Genomic DNA, 17,671 nt, shown 5'->3' on the forward strand with positions numbered 1-17,671 from the left:
GAGCAGTGGGCAAAACGGTTTGGACTCCACCTGTGCACCAGGATGGGTACAGCTGGAAATGGGTGCTGCACCCTCAGAAATTGAGGTCATGGAGATGAAGAGCAGCAGCCTGCACAGGAATGGCAAGCACCGGACATCAGGAGGTCAGAGGAAAGGGGCAAGCAGCATGAAGAAGGCGAGACTACCCTGAGTACAGGATCTATAGGAAGAGATGATGCTAGCTGGACATGATTGAGACTAATGTCTAAGGAGACTGTGACTGTCTAGGCAGATGGTCATAGACATGTGTGCCCTCATCGGTGCAGATCTCTGCAGCAGCTCACAGGCAGCTGCATATCATGCATCACACAGGTGACAGGTGCCCTCTTCACCAAGGTGGGACAGCACATCAGATTCACAGCTGGAAGGAGACTGCTCATCAGGGGAGGAGCAGCAGGCACGAGAGGAGTAATTGGAGGCAAAAGGAGATGCACTGAATAGAACACAAGGTGGCCTGCTCCTGCCACCCTCCAAGAAGAGGACCTCCCTACTCTCCCTCACGGGTGCTAGGCCTCCAACTCCTTGTGACAAAGACAGGTAGGAAAGTATGTTCTGAAGAAGATATAAAGAGGTTACAGACAGATATCAATAGGTTAAGTGAGTGGACAAAAAACTGGCAAATAGAGTATAATGTAGGAAAATGTGAAGTTGTTCACTTTGACATGAAGAATAAAAAAGCAGAGTGTTACTTAAATGGAGAACAGCTGCAGAATTCCAAGGTGCAGAGGGATCTAGGTGTTCCAGTACGAGTCACAAAAAGTTACCATGCAGGTACAGCAAGTAATTAAACAGGCTGATGGAATGTAGTCCTTTATTATGAGAGGATTAAGCATAAAAGTAAGGATGTTACACTTCAGCTATACACGGCACTGGTGAGCCACATCTCGAATAGTGTGTGCAGTTTTAGTCTCCTTATTTAAGGAAGGATGTAAATGCATTGGAGGTGGTTCAAAGGAGGTTTACTACGTTAATACCTGGAATAGGTGGGTTGTCTTATGAGGAAAGGGTGGACAGACTGGGCTTGTTTCCACTGGAGTTTAGAAGAGTATGGGGTAACTTGATTGAAGTATAAAAGATTCTAAATGGTCTAGACAAGGTGGACGTGGAAAGAATGTTTCCTCGTGTGGTTAAGTCCAGAACTAGGGGGCATGGTTTTAAAATAAGGGGTTGCCCTTTTAGGAGAAGGGTGAGGAGAATTTTTTTCTCTCGGAGGGTTGTGTGCCTCTGAAGTCGGTGGAGGCCGGGTCAATGAATATTTTTAAGGCAGAGGTAGATAGATTCTTGTTAGACAAGGGAATCAAAGGTTATCGGAGGTAGATAGGAAAGTGGAATTTGAAACACACAAATCAGCCATGATCTTATTGAATGGCAGAGCAGACCTGAGGGGCCAAATGGCCTACTTCTGCTCCTATTTCGTATGTTTGTATGTTGCGTCCCTGTGGGACGGCGACAGGCTTTGGCACAAAATCTCTCCCGCCCCCATGGCCACCTATGATCTGCTTCATGGGTCGGAGGACCTGACTATCATGTCCCTGCCTCCCCGGAGCAAAAATTGGGTGTAACTGGCCCATTTAAAACGAAGTTGGCCAGCCAAGTCGGGAAATTTTCCAACCCAAACTACCCGTCTAGGCAGTGAAAGTCCCTCTCTAAATTTTACTACTGAGTTTGCCATAAACTCCATCCCTTCTGCCCTCTTGTTATTGGTATTAGGTTTCAGGTTAAAAACTTACCACTGTAGACTAATTGCTTTTCTGCTTTATCCAAAGAGACATTAAATAATGCTTCTCAGAAATTAATTTCAATCAGATTAATATCCTCAAAGTTGAAACGCAAGTTTCTTGAGTTCCCTTCTACAGAGGTCTAGTTGAAAACTTTAACTGGAGGCCACAAATGTAGAAAGGTCAACCTCTACATTTCAATTATGCTCCATCTATGAAATAGGAGCTCCCTTCTAGCTAATTTTATTGCCAAGTAACCTATAATCAGAAGTCAAGAGTTAGATGAAGCAACCTGGTAGCAATCTATCAGGAAGTGGTCCAACTCAATTGTAGTTTTTTTAACCTTACAGCACAAAATCAGGCCATTCAGCCCATCAATTTACTCAGCACCAGCTTCTGTGCTTAATAGGTTTCATTTCCCCACTCACAACAGTGTATAGTTGGTCTCTGTAACATGTTCTACAACAGTTCAAGATTTACCTGATTTATAGTATCTGAGCCATACAGACAAGGAGGGACCTAGGTTCAATATCTGGTCCAAAATTAATTGACCAATCTTTGCCAGGGTAGCAGTTGGGACACTACAATTAGCCCTGAATACTCCTCAGTATCACAGATTTATTTGATGGTTGATGGTGTTGCATAGGGTGGAGCTCAAATTTGTGGGCTCTGATTACTGCAATTTCTTTCAAAATAACTAGATGTTATAGTATCCTTAGTACTGTCCTTAAGACAGCCTTAAGACCAAACCACAATGTGAATGAGAACAGGGAGACAGCATTCAAAATCAAAAGCCTATTTTCTTCTGCAAGCTTTGTACCAATATGGAAGACTTTTGGAATAGTAACCTGGATGAATAGACAATCTTTCCACAAAACTTGCATGGGTTGATGTTTTTTTTCTAATTCTGTCACCTGATAAGTGCTCAGATGGTCTGAAACCAGTTTCCTGACAGCTTCTGTACTGTCCTTGGCACTACATGGGCACATTGCAATTACATCAGTTGGCACCATAATGATTGATGATGATCCAAAACAATGGAATTTTGCACATTGCACAGATAAATCAATGAATGCTCCAAGAGCCAACCCACCTCAAGTGCAATATAAATTAAGCCTCTCAGGTTATATCTACAGAAGATCAGAATTCTATGAAAAGGCACAAGGAAATGGAAATAGCATAAATGTGCTTCCAAATCACAAACGCAGTTAAATGTTATTCTTACAAACTCCTTTTAGTCAAAAGGAGTAACTCAAGAGGTGCTCCCAGCTCTAGGTAGGATATTGGACAGCAAATATATTGCCCAACCAACCTCATCGCGCCCAGGGAGGAATGAGTTAGATAAACAGCAGTGGGAGCCACATTCATGTTTTCAGAGGAATGTTCTTAAAACAAAAGCAGACACAAAATACTTGCCCAATGCCAAAAAAAATACTGTGCCAGCACATTTATGCCTGTCATGTAGAAATTGTTAACAATCCCTGCGATATAAAGCTTGATAACAGTTCTCTTACAGAAGACTCATCACATTGCTATATGCTTACACATACATAAATATATGGATGTAGGACACACAGCAATGGCTACTGCAACTATAATTCACCCATTTATTACAAAAATTGCTCCTTTCTATAGCTCTGTGACAATTAAAGTGAAGTAAGATATTTCATTTTTCCAAACTCCTTTTCAAACACTCCAACTGCAATGCACTACTCAGTCATCACCACTTTTCTGAAATATTAAGTATGCAGCAAAATCTCCCTTGGGAATGATGGGGGGGCTGGGAGGTGGTGGGGGCAGGCAGGGGGGACACTTCTTGAATACTGAACTCACTACTTCAAATCTACGAAGATCCGAAGAACTGATCTAACAATCCCAGCCCTCCCCTTCCTGTTTGAAGATCTGTTGCAGTCCCTGGCCAGAGCTGATCAAGTTGCACCATCCACTTGTTTTAAGTTACAAATGCAAAGGGGCATTATTAATCAACAGAAAGCATCAACTCCAACTGAAGCACAGAACTTACGCTCAGCATCACAGCTCACCAACCTAGTTTCCTGCTTCTGCCCTAACCTGTTTTGACTAAATTGTCAAAAACTCATCTATTTGTTTACTTTGAATAGTTTTCCAGAGCAAAATCCAGTTGCCTTTTACTGGTACAGTGCAACAAACTCCCAGTTTACTTGGAAATCTAAACAGTATCTGGAATCAGTAGCAATGTGCTTTACCCTCCCTCACATCTCAAAGGAAAAAAAATCAAATTTAAATAATTTCCCTCATAACAAGTTCAGCAAGAGAATGATTATTTATAAGCATTAGCGACATTTAACTATGGCCTAAGCCAGAGGATGGGTAATAAACTGCATTTGCAAGGGATAGGAAGGCTGCATTATTTAATTGTCCATTTAACTACAATCTCACATCACTACTACCAGAAAGAGCATGTCAAATAAGAACTCATGAGGATTTTAAAAATATTCTGATTGACTTCCTCTGCGGCACTGACACGGTGAGTAAAAGCCAAGTGTAGAATTCAGGTGGAACAAGGTTAGAGGGTAAGTGATAATTGGACTAAGGCAAGCATATGGAATTCAGTCTCCATTTTATTCATATATTCTGTCTGTATTTTTTATATAATACTTCAATTTGATTTTTTATTGTTATTGCTATTGTTAAATAGCAAACAAATTTCAGAAGCAGAATTGTTTGGAGCATAGAAATTTCTCTGTAGTTTAGGTCAGGATCTGGGAAACATGAAAATGAGGCACTACAGTACAGAAAGGTATAATTACACAGTGTCAAATTCACACAGGCAACTTCCATTATAAAGGTGGGCACAGGAATTTATTATGAGCATCGGTGGCAACAGAACTAAAGCTCTGCAGACAGGAATTGAGCACAGATATATGAAATATTGTTCATATTAAATACAGAATAAGGTGAATTTTGGAAAACACTAAGAAGTTGTAATCTATTTTAATTCAATAGTCTGGCTGGCAGGTCCTGAAGTCAGGGATGTTTTTCTCCCGACTCTCCTGAATGCATTAACTAATGGCCAGTTATGGTTCTACAGATGTCAGCAGCCCTCCAACTTACCATTCTTCATACACAAGCCTAAACATGATCGCCAATGAGGAGCTTTCCAATAGTTATAAAACATTAAGGACTTCCTGTAACTGATGTGCACATTGCACTGAAAAAAGTAACAATATTGGTTTCAGATTTCATTCATTGCCACAGTTAAGCATTTCATGATTTGAGGTATTTTATATTGCTATTGAGAAAGTACACAGAAGAAAAATATTTTAGAGTCAGCTGGAACAAAAATACTTACTATTTACAGTACATGATTTCTAACAATTATTATATTAACAACGAATCACTAGTCAAAGAAACTATTTGACTAGACACTGTTTCAAGTGTCTGAAGGCTGCATTTCGATAAAGGAAGATCTTACTTATCTCCATTATCATAAATCAGTTTGACTATAACATTTTCCAGTTTTTTTTTAAAAAAGGACATCTTCACAAAAAAGCTGTACTAAAAAATGAGACTCAAAATTTAACATCTAGTAATAGAGTACAATTGAAAAGAAACAGTACTAAATCTTAGGTTAGAAATTGAGAAGTATTTCAAGCAGCTTCTGCTTTTAGGGTTAGAAATTACATCCAGTTTTGGGTACCTTACTTTAGAATAGGAGTCAAAGAGACAGAATAGATTCACGAAAATAACACCAAGGATGCAGAGCTAATAGAATAGCTCTTTCAACAGATAGCACAGGCCCAATGGGCCAAATGCTCGCATTCTATGCTATAATATCTATTCTGATACTAGGAGAACCAGTCAGCAGGAAAAATTAAAGAAACCGGTCTTTTATATTAAACAAGGTTAAGAGGCGGTCTAATAAACATGTTCAAACTTATGAAGGACTACAATAAAGTAAATTGGGAAAAATTACTTACCCAGTTAGTAAGTAACTATTGGGTGTAAATTTAAGATTATGACCCAAAAAGCCAAGAGGTTAAATTTTTTTCTAGAACAGGTGTGTTAAAATATGGAATGCCCCATCAAGATCCTGGGGCAGTGTTGCGGCAGCTGAGTTCATAACAGCTTTCTGAAAGGAAATGTGAACATATTTGGGGAAAAAAATTAAAAAGGTAATGTGAATGGGATTAAGTAGGTATTAATAGCCTTGAAGAATGGGCACATAATTGGCAAATTAGGTGTTATCTTTTGGTAAGAAAAATAATGAGGTCACATATTACTTCAAAAATAAGAATAGGAGCAGAATTAGGCAATATGGCCCAACAAGCCTGTTTCACCATTCAATAACATGGCTTGTACCGAAGCTTGGTTAAACTATATTTGGAGTACTGCGTGCAGTTCTGGTCACTATTTTATAAAAAAAGATAAAGAGACACTGGGAGGATGCAAAAAAGATCTACATGGATGATGCCATGACTGAGAGGATCTGGAAAGAATGACTATGACAGGTCTGTTCTCTTGATAAGAAATGGCTGAGGGGTAACCAAATAGAGGTCTTTAAAATTAAGAAAGGTTTTGATAGAGTAGACACCGAAAGAATGTTTCCACTTGTCGGAAAGGGCAAAACTAGAGACCATGAACATAAGACAGTCACCAAAAAAATCAAACAATGAATATGACGACTGAACACCTTGAGAATTGTCAGCTGATCAGAGAGCGATCATGGATTTGTAAAGTGTAAGTCATGCCTAATCGGCCTCATTGCAATTTTTGAAGTACTGACTAAGGTATTGGACAGCGGAATTTCTATGGAGGTTACATAAATTTCCAAAAGGCTTTTGATAAAGTCCCATAAGAGACTGTTAGCTAAACTTGAAGTTCATGGAATTGAAGGCAGTAGGAAATTGGCTAAGCAGCAAGGGAAAGTGTAGGAATAATGGACAAGTACTCTAATTGGCAGGATGTGACCAGTGGTGTCCTGCAAGGATTTTCTCGAGCCTCAGCTATTCACTGTTTTTATCAGCAACTTAGATGATAGCATAGAAAGCCATATATCCAAATTTGCTGATTACACAAAGATAGGCTGTGTTGTTAGCAGCATAGATAGAGGCATAAATTTACAGTGAGATACTGATAGATTAAGTGAATGAGCAAAACTGTGTCAATGTAGGCAAGTGTGAGGTCATCCACTTTGGACCTAAAAAGAGATAGGACAGGGCACTTTCTAAATGGTGAGAAGTTAGAAACAGTTGCAGGCCAAAGAGACTTGGAGGTCCAGGTGCTATTGTTCCTTTTATTCTATGGGCTCTAACTTTAATGACGTGCTTGTTGTGTGGCACATTTTTCTGGAAGTCCATACTGACCGCACCAACCGCATTACCCTCAACCCTCCCTGTTACTTTATCATAAAAGTCAATCAAGTTAGTTAAACAAGAATTGCCTTTATTGTCCAACTAACTTAAATTTTGTCCAGGATTATTATTTCTAAAAGCTTTCCCAACATCAAGGTTAAACTGACTGGCCTGTAGTTGCTGGTCACATTTTAATGAAAAAGGGTGTGATATTTGCAATTCGCCAGTCCTCTGGCATTACCCCTGTATCTATTGGAAGAATATGGTCAGTTCTTCTACAACTTCCACCTTTGCTTCCCTCAGCTTCCCCAGATACACCCCTTCCAGTTCTGGCGACTTATCAATTTAAGTACAGCCAGCCTTTATAATATCTCCTCTTTATCCATTTTTGGTGTCTCAATTACCTCCTCTTCCACTACGACTTTGGCAGCATCTTCTTCCTTGGTAAAGACAATTGCAAAGCACTCATTTAGAACCTCAGGCATGCTCTCTGCATCCAAGCATAAATCCACTTTTTGATCCCTGGTGGGCTCCACTCTTCTTTTTACCACCATTTTACTGTTTATATGCCTGTAGAAGACTTCTGGATTTCCTTTTATGTTACTGCCAGTCTCTTCGCATATTCCCTCTTTGCTTTTGTCATATTACTTTTTTATTTTCAGCTTTGTTCTCTCTTGTATTATCAACCTGACATCTGTCATATGTACCCTTTCTCTGTTTCATCTTACCTCCCATCTCTTCTGTCATCCAAAGAGCTCTGGCTTTGGCTGCGTTACCTTTCCCCCTTCGTGGGAATGTACCTTGACAGTGTCCAAACCATTTATGATTTAAAGGTAGCTCAGTTTTGCCTGCCAATCTTTAACTCCATTAATTTGACCAGAATGAATTCTGCAGACCTATACATACCTACTTTCTGTTAATAGAAAGGATCAAAATCAACTGTTTGATTTTGGAGGGATTCTTGATCAGGTTTTCTTAGGGATGCTCCGTGTATAATGCATACTAATAGATGTGGATAATTTCACTCGAGCTAGCTTAATAGCTTTTGCATATATGCAATGCAGTACTACGTATACTTGAGGCCATGAACATGACTCAAATACCTCCAGCCCCCAAAATTCAGACATTAGGCTTGGGCAGTCCAGACCCAAGTGAGAATAAGCTGGCCCCAAGTCCCCATGGCTCAGAATGGAAGTCAAAGCTTCCATATCCTTTAAAACAATACTACTGCTGGCTATCCCTCAATTCAAGGAGGTCTGCTGAAGGTTGCGAGTTTCTGCCATAGGTCTTCATGTGACTGAACGGGCCAATCCTTGACCCACAGATCTTTGGGCACATGGGGCAGGACGCCCCACGAGGTAGTGTGATCTGGAGTGCAGGATTTGCTTCCTTTTCTTTCTTTCTCTGCCGCTGCTCTACCTCAACATCAAGCTGTTGGGACTCAAAAGCCTGATGCAACTTGATGCGCAGTTTGTCGCCATTCTGAATAACTGGTAGCCAGCTCCTCCCTGTCATTAATGTCAATGCTGTTGCACTTCAAGGAGGGCTTCAGAGTGTCTTTAAAGCATTTTCTTTACGATCCCCTGCAACATTAGCCATTTGAGAGTTGAGAAAGCAGAATCTGGTGGAGAAGACGCTTTTCAGCCATCCAGATGCAATGCCCAGTCCAACATAGTTGGATTTTGCCAAGTTTTGCCTGAATGCTCATGGAACTGCCTTCAAAAGGACGTTAGCATTTGCCTGATGGTCCTCCCACTGGACCAAAGGATGCGGTGGAGAAGTTACAGACGGAATTTCTCTAGTGCTCTTATATGTTGCTAATACACAGTCCAGGTCTCACTGCATTACAGGAATGTGGTGGCGACAACTGCTCTGTACACTAGGACTTTCATTGACTTGCAAAGGTCTTTGTTGTCAAACACTCACAGTCGTGGTTTATAGAAGGCTGACCTGGTGTACCTGATCTGGTGTTGGACCTCCTCATCAATGGTGATCTTTTGAGGGAGTTGGCTGCCAAGTTTTGGGAAGTGCTCAACATATTTCAGAGTCTCTCTTTCAACATGTTTTGGAGGTGGAATATGCAGCTGACCAGGTATGGTTTGATATGACTTGTGTTTTGACGACATTCAAGGACAAACCAAGTTTCTTGTATGCAGAATTGAAGAGATCAAGAGTAGCTTGAAAGCTGGTGCAGAGTTGGGGCAGTGACACCACAGTCATTGCAAATTGCTGGTTATGGAGAGTAATGTTGGTCAGTTTAGTTTTGGCACAGAGGCAGCTGAGGTTGAAGAGTTTTCTATTTAAATGGTATTTAATACTGACACCAGAGGGCGGTTGATCTTTGATGAGGTGAATAGCCACCATCGGGTAGATTGTAAATAGTATGAGCGCTACCACAAGCTTTGGCTGACTCTGGACCAGATTTTGAAGAGAACTGTTTCAGATCTCCCACTCAAGGCAGTTGTAATCATATCATCATGAAGCAACTGCAGGATCGTGAAGAAGTTTCTTGGACATCCAAATCATTGGAGTGCAATCCACAGAGTCTCACGAGTCAAATAATCTGGTTAAGTTGCTGAATGCAGTGAAAAGTTCTTGGTGTTGATCTTGGCATTTTCCTTGAATTTGTCTGGCAACAAAAGCCATGTTGGAGATTCTGCTGGAAAGGCTAAAGCCACACTTTCAATCTGGAAGGATTTCCTCAATTACAATAAAGAGGAAATTCAGGAGAATGCACGTTGGGATTTTACTTGCTATGGATGAGACAGAAATACCTCAACAGCTTACACAGTATGATTTATCTCCACTCTTGAAAATAATTACAACAGTTCCTGAAGTCGGGGGCAGAATTCTTTTTCCTCTCAAATCCATAGGATGAGTGTATGGAGTATTGATTTGAGCAAAGGTCCAGCAGCTTTGAGGACCTCCGCTGGAATACCATTGGGGCCACAAGCTTTGTCGTTTTTCATCCATATTACAATCCATGCACTTATCCTACAGGTTTGGGGGAAAAAAAAACACCACCCCCCAACTTGAGAAATGTGGCAATTGTAACTATTTTCAAGAAGGGAGATAAATCACACTGTGGAAACTATTGAGTTACTTTCCTCTTGTCCATAGCAAGTAAAATCCTAACACACAATCTCCTGAATCGCTTACTTCCTTTGAGTGAGGAAATCCTCCCAGGGACACAATGTGGCTATAGATCTTCCAGAGGAACATCCAACATGGTCTTTGTTGCCAGACAAATTCAAGCAAAATAGTCGCGAACAACACCAAGAACTCTTCATTGCATTCATGGACCTGACTCAGTAAAAGCAATATCAATAGGGAGTCAGAAGCACTCCATCACCATTGCAACCCTCACAGCCTGGAGTCCTTAATTCCTTCAGCATCTCATCAATTCTATGAACTCTTTCTCAAGCTGATACAATGGGGAGCTCCCAAGGGAATTCACTTCAGGTGGGCTCAAGAGCATAGTATGAAGAAAGAATCACCACATTAGACCAGCTTCTCCAGGAGAGTCAGATTATGGCCTTCATTAGTTTATTAACAAAAGCACCATTTATGATTAATACCACTACCTTCAAATGAAATGATACTTCCAGAACCTGGTGATACTCTACAGACTTCAGGAGGAAGTCAATCCCTTCGGATCTTCTTCTCCAATTTCTAACAACTCCTGCAGACGTAGTTCCCCAGTAAGTGCTACGCATGCTTCCTTGACTAATGATGGCGTTGAAAGCAAGTGGAAATCCCTGGGAAGAGACTTAGTCCATTTCTTATGAGAGGAGAAGTGGCAAGAATTATGAACTCAGAGGTATTCAGGTATAGAGATATGACAAATGTGACTATTGCAGATTTTGCTGCAGTTAGTTGTGATCTCAGATCTCTAAGACAACCAACTACAGCAAAATGTACTATGGTCACATTTGCAAGTTCCAGGACTTACACCAACTCCATGCCACATGATTTTTGGAGGAGCTGTGCCAGAAGTACGCCTTTCTACACATACCTTTGTCATATCTCTATACCTGGGTAATACTCCAGAAGATCACAAGGATCACAACCAGTTTATAATCTTTGACAACCGTGCCCATTATTTGCAAGACTTTCTAACTGGAATAGAAGGTCCACCACAAATAGTAATTAGCTGTATTTCATGAAGGACCATAGACATCTCTCTCCATTAGAGAGAGACAATTGGTTATATAGCTTGAGGGACACCACTACACATCGAGCATGGGACACAGCAAAAAGGCAGGCTTCCATGAACCACCACAGCCGGTACAGGGATTGAAACCCTGCTGTTGGTGTCCACAACATGCAGGCCAGCATAAAACTCATTACTACCTGCATGAAGATGCATCAATCTCCCGCCATGGTGAAGTAGTCACCCCCAACTATGTAACATGTGGCTGAAAAATGGTCAAATGTCAATTGTAATGAATGATGTTCAGCCATTGCCTGAAACTGGGAAGAAACCAACCAGTCTAGAACCCATTCTTTGAGACTCACTCAATCCATTGATTGGCCATGAAAGGCAACAATCCCAACTGACAAGCCCTCCAGTACACAAGGCCTCCTTCCCTATTTTGTAACTTAACATTTAGAAACCAAAGCCAAGTAAGCTGCTTTAACCACTGACTAGCATGTTCCCACGGCAAGTACACTCATGAAGGTGGCCTAAGCATATCAATGCAACTCCTCTCATAAGTAGCACACAATCAAAATTTACATTGGCTTCATATACAGCTAAATTTACACTTGACTTACAATTGCAACATAAAATATGTGCAAATGTATTTAAGTATCCAATAAAAAATGTAAAAAATACAATGGAGATGGGATGTAACTAACAGTGCAGAACACCATCACTGGCAGTCTGCTTTCATTCCAAATTAATATTAGGATTCCAGATTGTTCTTACAATACATAAAAGATCATTAATGTCCCATTAATAAAATAGCCAGTACTCTATAGTTGTTACATATAACTGCATTAAGCACTGGAAAAACACCACACCAGAGGAGATTCTCATGTCACAAGTAAGACAAGTTGCCTCTCTTCCATGCCAAACAACCATTTCTGACTATTGGGCCTATATGTTCATCCCAGAGAGTAAACGTTGACTGGTTGGGCCAAGGGTCACATTTCCCTGTTTTAACCTTTAAGTATTTTTATGTACAATCCTATGAATGAAATATGGGAAAACTAAAGGCAATGTCCCACAGGTTGACAATAGCATGTTACGGATAAGACTATTTTCCAGTACTAAATAGATATTTCAAATTAGTGCTGAATGAAAACATTTGGGTTGCTGCTTAGACCTGAGCCCATTACTTTTATCTCCCATTTTCTTATCTCTTCACTTTACATAACGGGAATGGGAGGAGACAAAAGAGAAAAGCTCAGGAGGGGTAGTCAAGCCTCCTTTCATTTCATCGGTTCGAAATTTTGCTCCTCCTCCCACAGCAAAAAATCCCTCTCTCAGCCCTTTGGCATGGTTTGTAACACATACTATTCCAATCCTTCAGCTCCACTGTCCGGCCAAACGCACTGCCTAGTTCCACACTTGTCAATCCAGTCACAGTCAGAGAATCGCTCCAATAGTTTCTCTTCCCAGCTCCACATTTTTAACTCCAGAGGGTTTCTACACACTCACTCTCTCTAATGCCTTCAATTCCTAAAGTGTGGTGCTCAGAATTGTCACAATATTCCAGTTGAGGCTGAGCCAGTGTATTTCAAAGGTTCGCCATAGCCTTTTTGCTTTTGTATTTATAAAGCCCAGGATCCTGTATGCTTTATTAGCTGCTTTATCAACCTGAACTGCTACCTTCAACCACCGCCCCCTCCCCTACGCTTACAAAGATAGATCTATCCTCAGCCCTCTTCTATTTTTTTAAATCTAAATGCTTCCCATCATCCAAAGCCACAGAGCTCTGCTTCATCACACTCTCTCTCAATCCCGCCACTACCTCTGTGAGGTATGACAGCTTGTCTATGATCTGTTCATTTTTGAACTTAGATGAGGAGTTCACCCCAAATTTACTCTAGGACATGGAAAACTTTGAATTGTTCCAAAGCTGCGACATAGCGTGATGGTCCCGTCAAATTTAGTCAAAAGACAGCTCTGAATATAATGCAAAGATTTATATTAATGTTGCAAAGCTAAAAGTAAATAGAGGTGAAGAGCAAACTTTATCTGTAACACATCAAACAACTGTACATTTTGCAGCAATAAAAGCATTTTGTGGTAGATCGATACAGCAGACACATACTGGAGGAGTAGAAAACATAAAAAACACAAAGTAATCATCTTAGTATTTAGCCACAACAAGGATTAGGATAGTAAATCTGAACCTAGAAACAAGTCCATTAATTGAGACATTGGAATATAAATACAAATATATTTAGATCTAACATGCCATTGGTTGATGCGAGTTGGATGTGGTTCCATGGGTTCAGGCAACCCTTTGCTGCCTCACCCAAGTGGCAATTCTTCAGGTGCCAGCCTAGACACAGATGCTGGTGGGTTATTCAACATGAAGGCATCACAGAACCAGCTTGCTCTGTGCTTAACCAATGTCCATGCAGCTACACTTTCCATCAGGCTTCTCTGGATAGAACTCAAGACTGTGAACTCCAACTAATTCTCTTTCCCATATCCCCTGCTGCCAGCAAAAGGCACCAACACCAAATGTAGCTACACTAAATAAAATCAGCTGAGAATCCTTCTGCTTTTTCAGGTTCAGATTTTTCATAGAAAGGCAGCCAATAGTTTAACAAGAAAGCAACTAGTTGTACAGTCCCTGAATATTTTTACTTTGAAAACAAACCAGACAAAAATCTTAGCTGTAACATCAGAGATAAATCAGAAAGGTTCTATCCTGAAGAAGAAAAAAAAAATCAGGGTTACGGGGAAAGGCCTGGGCAATGGGGCTAGCTCAGTTGCCCATGCAGATAGCCAGCATGATCACGATGGACCGAATGGCCTTTTTCTGTGCTGTAACCATCCTTTGATATCTATCCTGAAGACTTGAATATTAGGAGAATCCTAAATTATTCACTTAAAAAATAATCTGCTACGTTTCCTTTCAATAACGTTTATGTTTCTGGTGACATGGAAACTCTACCAGAGAGAAAAAAAACAGAGAGAGGTTGTAGCTGGCATCTTCAGGGGAAACAGGGTCCGCTGCTGAGTTTTTCCAGGTATTTTTTAGTTTTTGTTTTAAACACAGTCTTTTGTTCATCTAAAATGCAGTAAGAGAAATAATAATTCTTATATACGTAAATTGTATTTAAAAATGCTGAGTTAAAAAAAACCTGAAACAAAGACTCTGATCACAGTAAATGATAAAAACAATTAACACATTTATTAGTGAACGCGGATCTGGAAGCATGTCAGTGGGACCGATAAAAGGGTTAATCATTCAACTTCCTAATTCAGTAACACTGAAAGTTGTCCTCATGGTCTATTTCCTCTCTCCCCATCCCTGCTCCCACCCTTGTCACATTTGTAAGTAAGAAAAAGAATTACTAAAAATCAAGAAAATAAACATTTCAGATGATTTGTAAACATGGAAAAAATCAGAGAGACAGAAGCTTAATAATGATTTACTTCAAAAATAATGTAGGCACTTTGTCAAAAATGCAACTAAATGAAATGTAATTTGTATTGGAGGTCCTTTTTTAAAAAAAAGATAAACAGACCAAAATATCTATGAAACAAAAGATGACATTAGACATTGCCTTTTAAGACTAAAAGAAATTAGATTAAACCCCAACACAGAAATATTTTTCTTCCTTCTTCAGACTATGGTACTTTGTTCCTGACATTCCTGAGGTCTGGAAGTAATTAGTGAAGTGTCTGGAGAGTTGGTCTTACCTCTTGCCCAGGTTCCGGCGGCTCCGTTTTGATTCTTATAGCTGGCATTCCTTCAAGCATTAGCATACTGCTGTACTCCACATCCCCAGTGCCTACAGAGCTCTGCAGAGAGGGAGAGTGGGGGAGGGGTGGGAAGAAAAGCAGGCCATCAGAACAGTTTTATTCCCTGAACACTCAACCACAAACAGTTTCTTCCACCCAGGCAGAAGACAAAGCTAGTAAGTTAAAAGGATAAAAAGAAAATCAAGCAGAATACCTTTTCCTGTTAAGAACACAGCACATAGACTGACACACCGCCCATTTTGATTTTTTTAAAAACAGCTTCCAATCTCAAGGTGTCGACTGCTGGAGGTTTACTGGCTCCACCCTCTTCTAGGGTGGAGTGTAGGCTGCTAATTTACTACTCCAGGGCAGAAGAGGTCCAGCTGTTACGCAGATTGCTGGGAAGAGCTGCCTCCCTGCCCTGTGCAAACAGAACACTGGTGATCCAACAGAGCGGAAATAAAGAGAGGCCTCATTCCCTCAAGCAATGTTATTCACAGACAATAAGGGATGAATAGATGGCATGACCCACACGCCACCCCACCTCACTACCCCACCCCACTCCTTTTCCAAAAAAGAAAGAAATGCAGTCCCCAGTTTTAAAAATCTAACAGTAGGAAGTGTGAAAAACTATTTGCTGTGATTATTTTGGTTAACACACGTTTCTCAGGACATTTACTGTTGGTGGAACAAAATCAGAAAACTCACCTGACTTGGCATTTATGTATTGTACATTTAGCAGCACAAGTGTAGCTGCATCACTAACAGCACAAATGGCTTCATTTATACTCTATGTAAAATACATAAATAATTGTACAATTTTGAAATACATAGATCCTTCCCTTTCCAACATATGTACAGTACATATATATGCAAGTACACACATAGGAAGGACTAGGCAAATTGTTCTGGTAATTTACATAGTCTAATCAGTTATCAAATAATGATGACACTGGGAGATAAAGATAAGGACATTCTGAAGCACAGTTTCTGAAATTTAACTCTTGCTATGCTGAAGATTTATTTTCTCCACATTGCAATCTCATAGTCCAGGCTGCTAACAGGATAACTCATTATTTAGCAGTGGCAGTCTCAATTTGAATCCTTAAGGGCACATCAGATGTTGACCTGGAGGCATGTGCTCAGTAAAGACTGTGTGGCACAACAGCACCTTGCCTCATTCCAGATCAGAATGGATGTTCTAATCACATTGGTGTCCAAGTTATTTGTTTTGGGCTGGATACACTAGCACCACAAGAGTACAATGGGCTGAATGGACTCCGGTACTGAGGTTTGTATATGGCACAGCTGTAAATATTAAAATATGGGCACTAAACCAGTCCAGAAGTCAAACTCTCCTATTCTGGCCTACAACAAATTATGGTACCATAGTAGGCATAGAACTCATTTGTCTGCTGCACAAAATAAGAGCACAAATCTGGCAGGTTTTTCCCCCTTACGATTTCCCCCCTCCTCACTGGTTTTCTCTCCCTCCCTATCATACAAGCCAACTACATACATTTTTCTGGAATTTGTGTCAAGATCAGCTAACCCAGCACAAAATGTAGAGCTATCATGTATGGCTGAATATTCAAGTACTTCCCCTCTTAAGCCTTACTACAGGGTTGCTTCTCAAAATCCAAATTACAGGCCAAGGTTACTTGAATCTTGCTGCAATTGATCTTACAATATTGTTGATCAGAGCACAACAACATAACGATCCTGAGTATGCTGATGATACTGTACTTGTGGGTCTCGTAAGGAATAACAAAGTAAAGTATAGGAACTTGATGGAGAAGTTTGTTAAACGGCACAATAACAATTCTCTTAAACTGAATGAAAACAAGATTAATGAACTAGTTATAGATTTTAGGAAAACGCCAGTTGATAATATTGCTCCTGTGAAGACTCATGATGTGGGCATTGACACTCAAATGCTTGTAGTTCATAACTATTTGAAAGTAGATGATAATTTGAATTGGAGGAATCAGTATATAAATGTGGTGGTCAAGGAGCATAGACAATTATACCTCAGAAAATTAAAATCCTTTCGAGCAGATCCCACAATCATGAAACTCTACTACACAGTTGATGTTGAGAGTGCTATCCTTTTTGGATATCTCTCCTGGTACTGTTGTCTTAGGAAAGTAGACTCTTTAAGGGTACAGATTATCGAACCAGGTAGGAAGGGTATTTGATGAACAGATCTTTCTTGATGAAATCTGCTCTTTAAGAAAATAAAGAGCGTCATGAACAATGAGAATTAGCCCTTGTCTAACATTATTGTTGGATGCATTCAGGGAAAAGGCTACAATCCCTCAGACGCAGGGCAAATCGGTACCTGAACATGTGCAATTCTCTATAAAGGACTTTTAACAGGAATTTGATTCATGAATGAGTAAATGCACTCAGGGCAAGACTCATGAAGAAGTTATTTTATTGCATTGGGACTGTTTTTGATACATATTTTATTTCAAGTTAGGCCTCTGTAATAAGGTAATTTTCTTGCTTATTATTGTTATTATTCATTCATAAGTAACTTTTTACTGAACGAGCAATGTACCCAAAATTAATTTCTGAATGAACAGTAAAGTGAAATGGAAAAAAAATGTAATTGAAAGTAGTTATTTGAAGATAACTATTGATTAATG

At 40.1% G+C, this 17,671-nt stretch overlaps 1 protein-coding gene across 11 annotated transcripts in view; it reads right to left on the bottom strand.

The window, feature by feature from the left end:
- Window positions 1–17,671, bottom strand: part of LOC121281982 (Krueppel-like factor 8) — a 192,994-nt gene that overhangs the window by 114,207 nt on the left and 61,116 nt on the right. For 10 of the 11 annotated variants that reach the window (XM_041195283.1, XM_041195282.1, XM_041195286.1 and 7 more), the window contains one exon: window positions 14,979–15,080. In XM_041195283.1, coding sequence (XP_041051217.1) covers window positions 14,979–15,080 — 102 coding nt within the window. Of the gene's footprint in view, window positions 1–14,978; window positions 15,081–15,234; window positions 15,348–17,671 lie in introns of those variants that run through there. The other variant, XM_041195288.1, reaches the window with a different exon arrangement.

This window comes from Carcharodon carcharias, chromosome 9 (assembly GCF_017639515.1).
Source record: "Carcharodon carcharias isolate sCarCar2 chromosome 9, sCarCar2.pri, whole genome shotgun sequence".
Classification (NCBI taxonomy): domain Eukaryota; kingdom Metazoa; phylum Chordata; class Chondrichthyes; order Lamniformes; family Lamnidae; genus Carcharodon; species Carcharodon carcharias.